The sequence below is a fragment of the Nesoenas mayeri genome, assembly GCF_963082525.1.
Source record: "Nesoenas mayeri genome assembly, chromosome: 2".
Classification (NCBI taxonomy): Eukaryota; Metazoa; Chordata; class Aves; order Columbiformes; family Columbidae; genus Nesoenas; species Nesoenas mayeri.
In genome coordinates, this window is record NC_137543.1 from 68,406,631 (window position 1) to 68,420,411 (window position 13,781).

The 13,781-nt window shown below is 41.0% G+C and overlaps 2 protein-coding genes across 6 annotated transcripts in view; both read left to right on the top strand.

Moving 5' to 3' along the window:
* LPCAT1 (lysophosphatidylcholine acyltransferase 1) overlaps positions 1-10,352 on the top strand; it is a 66,338-nt gene extending 55,986 nt beyond the window's left edge. Inside the window, exons 14-16 of one of the 2 annotated variants that reach the window (XR_013921797.1) lie at positions 1,327-1,538; positions 8,463-8,578; positions 9,541-10,352. Coding sequence is in view for 1 of the 2 variants with exons in the window: in XM_080339214.1 (XP_080195340.1) it covers positions 1,327-1,511 (185 nt within the window). In the remaining variant the exon portion in view is untranslated. Of the gene's footprint in view, positions 1-1,326; positions 1,539-8,462 lie in introns of both variants that reach the window. The other variant, XM_080339214.1, reaches the window with a different exon arrangement.
* Positions 10,353-13,361: 3,009 nt separating this feature from the next.
* Positions 13,362-13,781, top strand: part of CLPTM1L (CLPTM1 like) — a 28,483-nt gene continuing 28,063 nt past the window's right edge. For all 4 annotated transcript variants that reach the window (XM_080339350.1, XM_080339352.1, XM_080339353.1 and 1 more), the window contains exon 1: positions 13,362-13,629. In XM_080339350.1, the coding sequence (XP_080195476.1) occupies positions 13,447-13,629 (183 nt within the window). In that variant the 5' untranslated portion in view covers positions 13,362-13,446. The remainder of the gene's footprint in view (positions 13,630-13,781) is intronic.

Genomic DNA, 13,781 nt, shown 5'->3' on the forward strand with positions numbered 1-13,781 from the left:
AGAAAAATTTTTGCTGTATACATTTTCAGACATTGAAGATATTTTTCCTCCTTCATCATTTAGATGATGAATCAGACTGTTGTACTTAGGTTTTTAACATAGATGGTAGCCTTGGTTTTCATGCCCTGAGCGTCATCAGCTTTTGTTGAACTTACAGGGTCCAAAATACTTTAGATCCATATAAACTGTGGAAAAATGATACCTACTTTTCTGTTTGCAGAAGGATGAAGTTATGCTTATTGCGTTCTCCCCACGTATCCCTTTGCAACAGTTCAGAGACAGAGTTGCCCTACAACTTCAGTGCCCATGTGAGCCCAATGACATTCCCTTGCCCTTTGCAATGGTGAGAAAAACACAACCTCTCAGAGAGAGGTGACAGAGAGGGAGAGCTGTGGTAGTTCCCCTCTTACGTAGCAGCCTGATTGTAGCAGAAGGAATTGGGCTTCAGTCCTGCGAAGGGCTCCATGGCTGTCATCTGCACTGCACTCCATCGAACTCACAGCGTTGTCTGATTGGGAGCTCTTCTGGGATAACACAGTGAATTTGAGTGGGCCATGTGTGATACACTGTAGGGGACCGAGTTGTCGATAGTGTTCACATCCAGCTTCTTCCAGTGTCAGTTTACATTATAAGAATAGCTTCTTGGCTTGGAATCCATACAGTATCTTGTATTCAAATCATGGCTGAGTAACAGCCATGTGGGCAAATTGTGACAAGGCCTCAGTGTCTGATTTTTAACACAAAATGTAACTTCTTGATGTTCAGGATTCCCCATTCTGTCAAGAACTAATCTTGTTCTTTTTTTTTTGTCTTTTTGTGTTTCAAAGTAATTCTCATGTTATCTAAAATAATAGGAGTTTTGAAATGCTGGAATCTTGAAAGCAGGAGGCAGCAATGACAATTGTATGTTGAAGGAAGTTAGGAGTGCAAGGCATTAAGGGGCATATTTGCAAAAGACATCCCAAATTTTAAGAAATGCCTACTCTTGCTGTTCATTGTTGCTCAGCCAGACGGCTTCTGCCCTTCCCCCAGTGAACAGTAAGATGCTCTGTTAAGGGCATGTGGTGCTCTGCATGCATTTTAATGCAAATCTGAGCCTGTTTACCCCTTCACCATACAAGCTAAGCTCTGGTTTGAAGTGTTTTAAGAGGGCTTAGATAACACTTTGTGTCATCTTGGCTTCTGCTGAAAAGCTAAAACAAGCTGTATGTTAACTGCTGCTATTTTTCTCCAAAGTCATATGATCATTTATGTGTAAGTATTGAAATTTAGCGTCCTTCTGTTTCAAAGAGCTGATTCTATGTAACGACAATTTTTTTTTTTTAGATGACTTCTACAGTTTTGCTGAATTGCACCCACACTTTGCAAAAGACTATCTCTATGCTGATCAGATGGGAGCTGAGAGTGGCTTGGTGACTTCATCTCTTTTGGCTTCTAATGGTATCTGTACTGACTTCAGCCCTGAAAACGCTGAAGATAAAAACAATCCCCTGCAGAAGAAACTGAATTAACACTACAACTGTTACCTTCTTCTCCTGGTGAGAGGATTGTCTTTTCGTGGGATTTTCATAAGTCACTCCAATTATACCACAAATACAAGTTTTGTGTGTGAACGTTCTTTTACCTTAATACCGTTCTTTCAATCCTGTGTGCTATATTTAACAACATATTCCAGGTTACTCTGGGGAAGGTGCTTTTATTTTTTTCAAGAAGGCCTTTGAAAGGCAAAGATGTGAATGTGCTTCATTCTTAATGTTCATATTTAAAAGGAAGCGGCACACTTATTTATATTCCATTGGCTAGTTTCATGTACAAAGTGTCGCACAAACTGTGCATGTATAAAGAAACTGTAGCTACTATGATGTTAAGTGCACTTTAGTGATTAGTGTTTTCCCTAGTTACGGGAATGTTTATTTGGGGCCAAATTTTGCTGTCCACATTTGCATAGTCAGTCTTGTTGATTTCAGTGGGTTTGTTCTCTTGAGCAAGACAAACATATTTTGGCCCTTTGTTTAGGTTTCAGTGAACAGTTTGGAAACAATAATGCAAAAACTTGCTAAGGATTATTTTTTATTGGTGAATGATGAAACTGTTTCAGTCTATTCCATGGTAGAATGAAAAGGAAAGGCTCCTTATCCTGCACCCCATTGCTTTTCTACTGTAATCTTCCAGATGCAATTAAACACAATTTTTTTTCCAAACTGACATACCACCTACTGTTTGCAGTTACGTGACAAAACTGTTTGTGCTTTTTTCGTATACTCAATTCAAATCATGTCCACCCAACATTTAAATGGGAGATGTTTACACAATTTATTTAATACAGACTTATCGGGAATCACAGGTTTCGTTTGTAGCAAGCCTGTATATACAGATAACTTAGCATGGAACACACTATGTTGTATCAGCACAAGTTTGAAAAGGTTGCAGTTACTTCAGAGGTCAAGCCAGCAACAAGTTGCAGAACATCCTGAATAAATGCTTGTTAAGTCTCTATAGCAACATTACGTATACCACATATAACATATATGAAGCTTAAAATAGTTTAGAACTGTTTGAAAAAAAAAAAAAAAGAAAAAACAACCTAAAAGACTCATATTACTAATGTTTCTTATCTTTCCTTTTTTAAAGCCATATGCCTTAATTACCAGTGGTGGTGTCAGAGAAAACAATATTTTGAAATCATAGAGCTTCACTGATTAGGAAATGTGACAAAAGCCTCAAAAATGAGGAACGATGACTCTGTCACAAAATAATTCTCATGTCAACTTTACTTCCAAACAAACAAAAAATACTTTCATGTAATTTCTATGACTGATTTTTGAAGGGCTGCGCTGAAATATGATGGTATTGTGTTTGGAAAACTGTTGAGATTTGAATCTTCCATATGTTAGAGTAATTTAGAACTAGATTTGAAAGGGAGGAATTTTAGCAGAAGGAAATCTGTTTGTACCAAATGCTTTTATTACTATTTTGTAAATAGCAGGAGGTGTTTTAAAGCTCATTAGGGTATTGGAATTTGTCCTTAGAAATCCCTAACTGTATGTGGCAAGTCTCCAGACTGAAACTGGCTTTAATAGAAAAAGCATGGGGAAAAAAATTTAAGAAATTATGCTCTCTGTGGGGTATGTGGAGGTAGATGCTCATTTGGAGGTAATAATTAACTTTTTTTATTTATCTAGGTAACACATGCCAAGCAGACTGGCAGTCAGGATTTGAATTAAAGCTGATCATGACAAATAGAAATGGCTTGGAAAAATAAGGCATGGGAGGAGTTGCACTTAGGTAGGAATAGTCAGCTGCACAGACAGATAAGGGAGTGGGTATTACTGCATAAAACATCTTGGGGCAGGGATGGTAGAGAGTATGATAAACTGAGCACTATTAACCTATTGCGGCAGAAAAGATAATCGTTATAGTGGATGCATCAACAGTGTAGCCTGTGAGAAGTCTAGCTGTGTTTCTGTGGTAGCAAGGTGTGATCGTGCCTTACCTGAAGTTTCTGTCCATGTTGGGGCACCTGAGAAGGAGGGGGAATAGCTGGATAGAGTTGAAAAGAGTCTTCCAACTATGGAAAAAGTTGCTATAGAGAAGCTAGGAACAGTATTTTCTCCACACAGATGATAGATACAGGCTATTCATTCAAAAAGCAAGCTAAGGATTAGGAAAAATTCCTTATAATACATGTAGTTTAGCTAAGGAGAATGAGTTATTCCAGGCAGGGTGAGGAGCCTTCCTTCACTGGAAGTTTTGAAAACAGGACAGCTAAGATGGAGACTCTTGATTTTGTTGATCATGCCCCAGGGCCATAGGATTACATCCTGAAGTCTGCTTCCTGTGTTTATACAGTACGTATTTTAGTCAGTATGTAAGGGAAGACACATGAACTGTAGTCTGGGCATATTGCATCTCCTCTGCAAGACTTTTTATGGCACATGGTTCTAGCTGGCTAAGATAGTTACCTTTTTCTTTGCATGTGAACTTGGGAATTTGACCATTTCAGAGTGCAAGGGATGAGATAGAGTTCCCCAAGACACATGTCTGAAAAGAAGAAAAAGATAAGCTTAGTGTTCTACAGACAGCTTTGGGGACAGAGCAGCTCTGGAGGAGGAGATCCTCTGTCTACATCTGTGAAAGAACAAGGAAAGCTGGCTGAAATTGGCTAAATATGAGAGAGATGTTTTCTAATTGTGGTGAGTGTAATTACTGCTTGTGTGCAACTCAAGCTGTGCAGAGGGTTTGTGTTGAAGGATGCTGCAGCCCACAATAGATGGGCCCTTAAGCAAACACCACATTGCATGGTGAAGAGACACTGAAGGTCATTTGTGTCAGTGAGTTGGGTCCAGAGCTGCTGCTGATGAAGAAGGCTGGTGACCAGAGCATTGTTTACTTGGCAAGCAAGTACACTTGGTGGAAGCAAACATTAAAAAACAAAACAAAACACCAAACACTACACTTAAATTTTGTAATGAATTGTAGAGACATAATAGGATGAATGATAGGATTAAGTCCTGATTACCCTGCATGGAAATATTGTTAGATCGCGCATAATGTTACAAAAGATGAGATTAATGGATATAACGCAGGTAATTTTAGCATCTGCAAAGTATAAGGCTATAAGATTAGATTGCGTCGTAGTGACAGAAAAACCCCATTAGTGTAAGGTGGTAAACTCAGGACTTTATTGAGGGCTGAGACCTGTAACACGTTGCATTACTGCAGCAATGTTTGTTGCAGCTCTTTGATCAGACTCTGAAAGCCGAAATGTTTTTTAGTAGTTGCACGTAAGCAGCCTTTTCAAGAAGCGTCTGACTGGAACAGCTGGTTTGTGACAGTCAGGATTCAGTAGCTTGCTGCAATGTCGGGGTAGGAATGAAAGCTTCCTTTTCCCCTTTGCCAAACATTGACATGTAAATGTTTTCCTTTAAAATATTAGGGATTTTACAAACAAATTGTTTTATTGTAACTGGTGATATCAATAGCCTTTAAATTTACAGGGAGACACATGCAGAAATTACTTCAGTTCTTTGCAACAATTTAACTTAACAAATGATCCTTACACAAAAACTGAAGGGGTGTGAAGGCATTTGACACTGAATATTTTACTGCTATTATGTAATACTGCCATCCCTTGGCAGTACACCTCTTGCATCAGACTGAATTTCTATATAATTTGTATGAGAGACCCAGCCAAATGTTTGCTATTCTGATAGGATTGAACAAGTATGCTCTGTATTTTGAATGTATTTAACACAGAAAATCATGACATCGAATATATCTGAAAAGTTTATTTTTTTTTTCTTTGTGTTTCTTCAAACATAATAGAACTCCACTAAAATCAAGCAAAGGTTTAGAAGGTGCAAAGCATATTTATACCACCATCTACCACAGCAAGGCAAGTGCTACTGTAGATTTCTCAGGAGTCCAGTGCTGTAAGCAGGTACACTTGAAAGGCATTATAGGCAATTTGTAATCTTTATGGAGAAATTGGGTTGTACGCTTAATTTTCTACGATTACACTACATGTTTCAATCAATTTACTGTAGCTAGAATTATCTCACTATGATAAAAAGCAGCCAGGCTTGTTCATGTGTTCACTAATCCCACTTCGCAGGCATAAATCCTTTAGGTCGTAGAGGTTGAAAAGGAGACACGTGTGCAATAAGGAAGTGATGCACCCACTTTAGCAGCAGAGCTATAGGAAATAAATAGTTAAATTCTGTACATGGCTGTTTATTAATATTTTTATGCAAACTGAATAGGTTTCTTAGCTAGTTTAAGCATTGGACTGGTTGGATTATTTTTCTATTCATAAAATGTAGTATGCATTTTTCTGGAAAATGGATTGTTGCACTTTAACATCTGCATAGCTTGATAGATTTTTCTAAAGAACATATGTTTTTGGTTTTATTAGTTTATGAGTTCTTTTGCAAGGCCATCTTTGATATTGCCTTTAAGTTTTTCTTCCTACTTTTATATTGCTATACGGTAAGTACAGCTTTGCATATTAACTGTTCTAGTTGCATTCTGCTCTTTCAAAAATGTTTTTTTTTTTTTTTTTTTAATGAGAATACCTTAGTACAAGTTGCAGAACTTGAGTAGCATGTGCTGTAGATCTCAGAAAAACTCTGTAAACGCAGCTTTGCATAGATCATGGGACTCGACTAGGATGGAGAGAGGAAGGTAATTCTGATTGAAAGCTCGGACCAAGTCAGATTAATTTTCCTTTAGGTCACAGAGTGGGTCATCAGACCTTCTGAAATGTTTCATTCTGCTCCATCTGAGGCCTATGTTTTTCTAGCAGCATTTTCATGAGTATTCTAGAATTAAGAAATGACAAATACATTGGCCAAGAGTTTTTGGCTGACAAAACTTAATTTCGGCTCCTAAACTCATATTGAAGCACAGAAGTTCCCTGTGAACCTGGTGCTTCCAATGGTATGTTGCTGTTTAGGTATCTGAACTTCAGCTAATTTGGAAAACTTGAATTACTTAATATGGCTAGATCTGTTCCAAAAAAGAGTAGGTCCCACAGTTCAGAATGGAAAGTAAGAATTTGTCATCAGTGCCATTGATAGTTGGTTATTAATTACTAATCAGTCCAGTAAAACTGCAAAATCTGTTTCACAGCTAAGCAGGAAGACTGAGATTTCCAGTCCCATCTAGGCAGAACTTAAGCCAGCTGTTCTTCAGTCAGAGGATGATCTCTTGAAGGTACTGCACCATCCTGCATCCAGGTGGTGTCTAGGTCACTTGCAGTGCAGCCAGTGAGGTTTCCTCTGCTCTCCCTGCCTTTTTCCTTTGAAGACTGAGAAAAAGTAATCAAATGATGCCAGGAACCTTGTAAGAACTCCTTAAAGGTACAATCCTCCAGCTCCACCTCAGAGAACAAGCACAATTGTTCTATGCAATAGCTATGGCAGTAGGCTGGGTAGACATGTTAGTCACCAACACATTATGATCAAAACATGCGTAAATTCTACAATATCAAGGTAAAACTTGTGATAGAATACAGTACCAAAGAGATCACCCATCAGACCTGCCTGGACTTGGTCTGTGAAAATTTTCTGCATCTCATTGTGATCAAGTTAAGAGAGTTTCTTTCTCTAGGAAACCCTTCAGGTTTATATCAAGATAATTTCTACTTTGACTTTTACAAGTGGAGGGGTGATTTGTTTTGTAGAAAACAGCTTCCTTTTACGCAGATGGTAGGATGTGCTTTATCATGCGTAATGGGATTAAACTGAAGTGGGTGATACCAAGACACTAGAGGATTTAAGAGGCCTTTAAGATTGAGAGTTTGTTTCTGTGAAATATGCTGAGACCTTTTTGCAGCAGTTAACACTCTGCCTAGATTGTCTTGCAAGTTCATTATGCAAAATAATTTTACTAGCTGTGTGATGGTAGTGGCTGCTAATTCCATTTTCTTTAGCAAAGTAGCAGAGCAGGGTACTCCTGTGCAGGCTGACTGCAGGAGGCCATCTGTAAGAGGCTAAAGGTGTATATGCAGTTCTCAAGTGATCAGTGTCTGGGAATCGAAACAGTAGAATCACCTTAGTACAACTTACACCTGAGTAAGTTATTACTGTTAATTAACTTATTTGTGGGTTTGGTTTTGGTGGGGTTTGTTGGGGTTTTTTTGGTTGGTTGGTTTGGTTTTGGTTTTTACCAACACAGTTGTCATGCTTTTTTATTCTGAGCTAAATTGCACAGGGCCATATGAACATCAGAGGTCACTTGAGGTTAGCTTGGGGATCTCAAAAGAGGTGCTGGATGATAATCTGTTGATATAATATTAAGTTTCTTTTTTTTTTTTTCCCACGTTGACCAAAAATGTTAGAAGCAAGAGAAAAGTCGTAATGACTTTTGTACTGTTATGTTTCGATATTATGAATGGGGTGTCATTTGAGAACACCAGTTCTGAGCCCAGGAGTCAGCTGGAGAAAAATCAGGCTGAACTTCTGGTCCTGAACTAGTAGAAAAGCCCATGAAGGCCAGCATGCCAGCAGAGCTTTCACTGCACACTCGGCCGTTTCCCACAGTACAGAAGGATCTTTTCTGACTCTTAGGCTGCTGAATTCAGTTTTCTCTGTCCTTGGCTCTTGTTTGTGCTCTCGGTTCTTTGTAGTTGTGCTGCAGACTGAGGGAGACCTTGCTGCTTCTTAAGTGACATTTGTGGACTTTTCTCCCCGAGCCATAAGTGGCAGGTGACTATTAAAAGTAATGTTCTGGTAATGCTACCCGAAAGTAAAGGCCTGTGCACTGCTTTAGTTTGTGCCTGCTGTTAGGTAAAGGACTGCATTTTCCTTTCCCACACTTCAACAGTTGCAGGTGAGTCCAGGTGACAGCAGGTATGAAAAAGTTTGAGATTCTCCTTCTTCCTGTGAACAGTAAGAAATTAAATTCGTAGTACAATGAAACCTTAAATTGGATTGACTTCTGACTCACTGTATCACTTTCAGTGTGTGCCTGTTTACTTCCAAGTTCCAAATGCAGCATCTATAAATGGAACAGCAAACAAAGTCTCCTCGTGGATACTGAAGAAAGCTGAAGCTCAGACACTTTTCATCCTACCATGGTACTGGAAATGAAATTTATCTGCGATAGGTTATTTCTAAGTCTATGAATGTATATGGGGAAAACCCAAATACATGTCTTTTATTCACTATCCAGCATGAAGGCAATTTTGTATTTTAAATGCTAAAGAAATAAACTTGTAAAGATCTTGTATGCCCTAAGTATATATTTTTGTCCCATGTTTTCTTTTATAATGAAGTTCAAGCAAAATATTTCTTATATTTCAGAAGGGAGGTTTAGGTTAGCCAGTGCTGTACTTTCCAGACTACAAAAGCAGTTTCTAAGTAAACATCTGAAAATGAAATTGTATTTTCAAATAAGTAGATTAGAATTCTTTAAGTTAAACATCTCTCCTTAGCAATTGTATATACTTAGACAAAAAGCTAAACCGTGGCAGCTTCTTGTCTGTATAGTTGTGTTTGGCGATCTGTTTATATTGTTTTCTCCAATTGCTCAAAGGGTATTAAGAGCTCAATGTAAATCAGTAACATTAGAAATAGAAGTCAGAAATAAATTTCTTTAGAAGTGTTAGATTTTTGTTTCCTAGAGGAGGACCAAGATTAAGCATCTGCTGACCTTGTATTATGTACTATACAACTTCAGTGTTGCGGCATTGTGCTGAAAGTATTTGGCATCTGTTCAATGGGACCACTTTCTAAACCTTTTTGTAATTCCCAGCATCTCTCCAGGTGTGCAAGACATTTCTAATTTGACTGCAGGTACTAGTTCATCTTTTTGGAAGAATAAAATTGAGTTATCAGCAAGCTGAGAAATAATTCAGAAAAAAAATGCTTTTGATCTCTTGAATTATTGTTAAACTTGCATTGAGGGTATAATTTATATATATTTGGAAAAAAATACTATGTTTTTGAACACACTTGAGAATTTAAATGCAAAAGCAAAAAACTTAACCTTTTAAATCATCAAATTTTGGAATTTTCTCCTGTCACTACTGAATCCAAGTTAGGCACTGCCATGAAGAGGATGCATTTAGTTGCAAACCTGTGCTGACAGAGCAGGAAGCTGTTCTGCAGGAACCAGCTTGCAAGGTATTACGTGCTTGTTCCATCAGTGGCACAACTTCTGACTTCAAGGCTGCTCGAGCAGACCTGGCGTGTTTGAAGATGCATATTGGCTGCAAGCTTTCTATTATAATAGCCCTTGGATATGCAGTGTAAATCTGTAAGAATATATCGTGCTACTGGATAATATAACAATGATCTAAATGCATATTTTCTGCTGTAAATTTCCCTCCTATGGCTCTTATGGTATGTGTACATAGACTATTACCTTTGCACTGAACTGACTATACTTCATAAATGAAAAGCAAAAACAAGTAGTGTACTGAAGATGACTGTGGCTTGTGGTTCCAATTGTGGAAATACTTTTGCAGAGTGAAAAGTATAGCTTCAGTGCTACAAATTTGATTTTTTTATATTTTTTATTAACATGCATGGAAGAGTAAGGATATTTTTTAAAAATGAACTTGGTTTTGTACATTTTTCAGTGTTTAAAACTGTATGATTTAACATTACCTCTGAAGACCAGTGATCAGTAACTTCCTAAAGGAAATACCTCAAATTGAACGTTCTTTTCTTGTTAGTTATCTGATAGATTGAAATGGACTATAGCATGTGATGAACTGAGCCAAATGATGTGGATGCTTAAACTATGCTATAGAAGTCCTATGATGGTTTATTAAAAGGGAACTACATGATACACAACAAGTGTTGATGTGCAGTATACAATCATGGCTCATTCTGCCCAACTGGACATTCTCCTTATGAATGGCTTGTAAATTGAATTTTCAGCGTGAAGCCAAATTAAAAATGAAACAAAAATTGTTTGGTTTCGTCTGCATTTTTTTCTTAGATTTGGGGGGTTTTTTTATAAACATCGTTTACAATAATGGAAAGGATACAAATCATAATTGTGAAGAAGAGTCCATGTATGTCCAGGCATGTCTTGCTGATGTATGTCCTCTGTGGCAGTGTGGCTAGAACAGTGTTTGTTTTCCTAATAACCAGGAGTATGAAATACAGGAGTTTAAGGGTTTTTGTTTGGGCTTGGGGTGTTTGGGTTTGTTGGGCTTTTTTGGGGGGTGGGGGAGGTTGCTTTGGTTATTGTTTTTTTTCTTTTGTTACCCCTAAGGATGACAGGGATTTTGACTCCAGTTCTATTTTCTGTGCTTAAGGAAGAATATCGAAAGATCAAAAACCATTCAGAAAATGGGTCCAGAAGTCTGGAGAACAAGTCTGTCTAAATTAGACTCAAGTAGCTATGGCTATTTTTATTTATCCAGGAAACAGATTATAAGTGATCTAGCACTCTGGATACCTACATACATGAGAAATTCATACTGGAGGATGGAGAAAGGCATAACGACGTCCAGTGGATAAACATTTTTAAGAATACAATGGCAGTACTGGGGACGTTTATCAGGCAAATGACATACATTCATCATGATATGAAGATTTCAAAGGAAGACTTGTTAATATTTTTCTTAATGTTAGTCTCTATGGGGTAGATGCAGATTTTGAGGATGTTCTTTGGCCCAAGTCAGATTAGTCATGCAGTGGTTTGTGTGCAAGAATATAGATCTGTTGGTGATGGCAAATGTGTACAATTCTGTTCTATGTAAGAGAAAATACTAAATATTTGTCCAAAACAAAATTTAATCTAGTTATTTCTTCTTTCAGTTAAGTCCTACTAGTTACGCAACGTGGCATGCTTTCTTATGAAAAAAAGCTTTAAAACCTTTTTGCTTAAATATATTTTTTTCTTCTGCTCTAAAATGCAAATAATTTATTTGCTCTATACTTATAGATTACACAATGTTTTAATTAATGCCAAAGGATCCTATCAGAATGCAGTTAACTTTCACAAATGCTTATTCGTTACAAAGTGGAAGTGATTGACGTTATTAATGAAATATCACAGATGTGTAAATGCACGAAATGCTTGCAAGATTTCTTTCTTTCGAGGGGAGAAGTTACCCTGCCTGATACCATCGGGTTTTATCCGTGTTTTTCCCTGCTGCTTGTCAGAGGTGACAGGCTATAGCCTTGGCTTTGGTTCCATGTCCTCTGCTGCTCTTGCCACTATGCTGCTTGGTTCGACAGGGAGCCAGTGGGGTCTAAATCTGCAGCCAGCCCTGCTGCACTGCTCTCCTTTCAGCATCTTTTCAGGTAACTTGTTCTCCACTAAAGGTAGCAGCATGGGCTGTGACCCTTTATATCATGCCCGCTTCTCCTTCCCCACCCTCATCTTCCCACCTTTCTCCTGTTGCTCTCCACAACTTTCTTCACTTAAAGAAGATATCCATCTTCACCTTCTCCCATGGTATTTCTCAGTTCCATGTAGCTCCACATATCCTGCGATGTGTTTGTGGCAATGCCCCAGGACTGCTTTGGTCCTGCTACTCCCTTCCTTTCCCTGACTTTTAAAAATCATATTATGCTACCTTTCAGTCTGTGTGTCAAAGGTAATTCCTTGTTAGACTGCTGAAGGATATTTATTATATGGGCCCCTCACTAAAGTAAAGACATTGAGGTGCTGGAGTTCAGAAAAAGGCAATGAAGCTGGTGAGGGGCCCAGAGCACGAGACTTACGAGGAGCAACTGAGAGAACTGGGGCTGTTCAGCCTGGAGAAAAGGAGGCTGAGGGGAGACCTGATCACTGTCTGCAACTACCTGAAAGGAGGTTGTAGCATGGAGGGTGTTGGTCTCTTCTCCCAAGTAACAAGTGATAGGATGAGAGGAAATGGCCTCAAGTTGCACAAGGGGGGGTTCAGATTGGATGTTAGGCAAAAATTCTTCACAGAAAGGGTTGTCAGGTGTTGGAACAGGCTGCCCAGGGCAGCAGTGGAGTCACCATCCCTGGAGGTGTTTTAAAAGATGTGTAAATGTGGTTCTTAGGGACATGGTTTAGAGCCAGAGTTAGGTTATTCTTGGATTTTATGATCTTGATGGCCTTTTCCAATCACAATGATTCTATTCTGTATTAATTCCTAAATTGTCCCTGGTGTTTTCCTCACCCAGGGGGTCCACTGGGGGCACAGGGCTGTGCAGGAGCCTCCTCCCCACCCCCCCCCACCCCGCTGCCATACCCGGGCTGTTCAGTGGCACATCACGGGCCCTTCTCTCATTAATCTTTACAAATATATAAAGGGTGAGTGTCAGGAGGATGGAGCCAGGCTCTTCCAATGACAGGACAAGGGGCAATGGGTACAAACTGGAACGCAGGACGTTCGACGTAAATATGAGAAGAAACTTCTTCTCAGTGAGGGTGCCAGAGCACTGGAACAGGCTGCCCAGGGAGGTTGTGGAGTCTCCTTCTCTGGAGACATTCAAAACCCGCCTGGACACGCTCCTGTGTAACCTCATCTGGGTGTTCCTGCTCCGGCAGGGGGATTGGACTGGATGATCTTCCGAGGTCCCTTCCCCTCCCCATCAATCTGTGATTCTGTGCCGGCAGTCGCTGTGAGAGGGTGGAACTACCTCCCGCAGGGGCACCACAGCGCTCCGCTCTCCATGGCCGCACTGACAGCCCGGCACCTCCGGGCAGCGGCTGCTCTGAGCTCCGCCCCGCCCGCCCCTGCTCTCAGCGCCCGCCAGCGGCGCCGGTCACCGCCCCGCTGACGTCTCTCCGTGACGCACCCGCCGCAGGCCCGGCCCGGCCCTGGGGCGGGCACCTCTCGCAGCCGGTTGCTAGGCAGCGGGGCGGCGCTTCCTCCGCCCAGCGGAAGTGACGGGCGGGCGGGGCGGTCGGCTGCTTGTGGGATGTGCGAGCGGCGGCGGCGGGGCGGCCCGGGACGGCCGGGCTGATCCCGAGCGGGGCTGTGGGCCGGGGGGGAAGGCGGCCGCCGCCATGCTGAGCCGCAGCTCGTTCACCAGCCTGGTGGTGGGGGTGTTCGCCGTGTACGTGGCGCACACGTGCTGGGTCATGTACGGCATCGTCTACACACGGCCCTGCCCGGCGGCGGCGGGGGGGACGGGCAGCGGCTCGGCCGGGTGCGTGTGGCCCTACCTGGCGCGGAGGCCCAAGCTGCAGGTGAGCGGGGCGCCGGGAGCAGCCGCTGCTGCCGGGGGAGATGGCCGGGCCCCGCTCCGGCTCTTGACCCCTCGGTCAGGTGCCCGCGGGACGGGCTCCTCGGTACCGCCTGAGCACCGGTCTCGTCCTGGAGGCAGGAGCGGTAGTGCCGG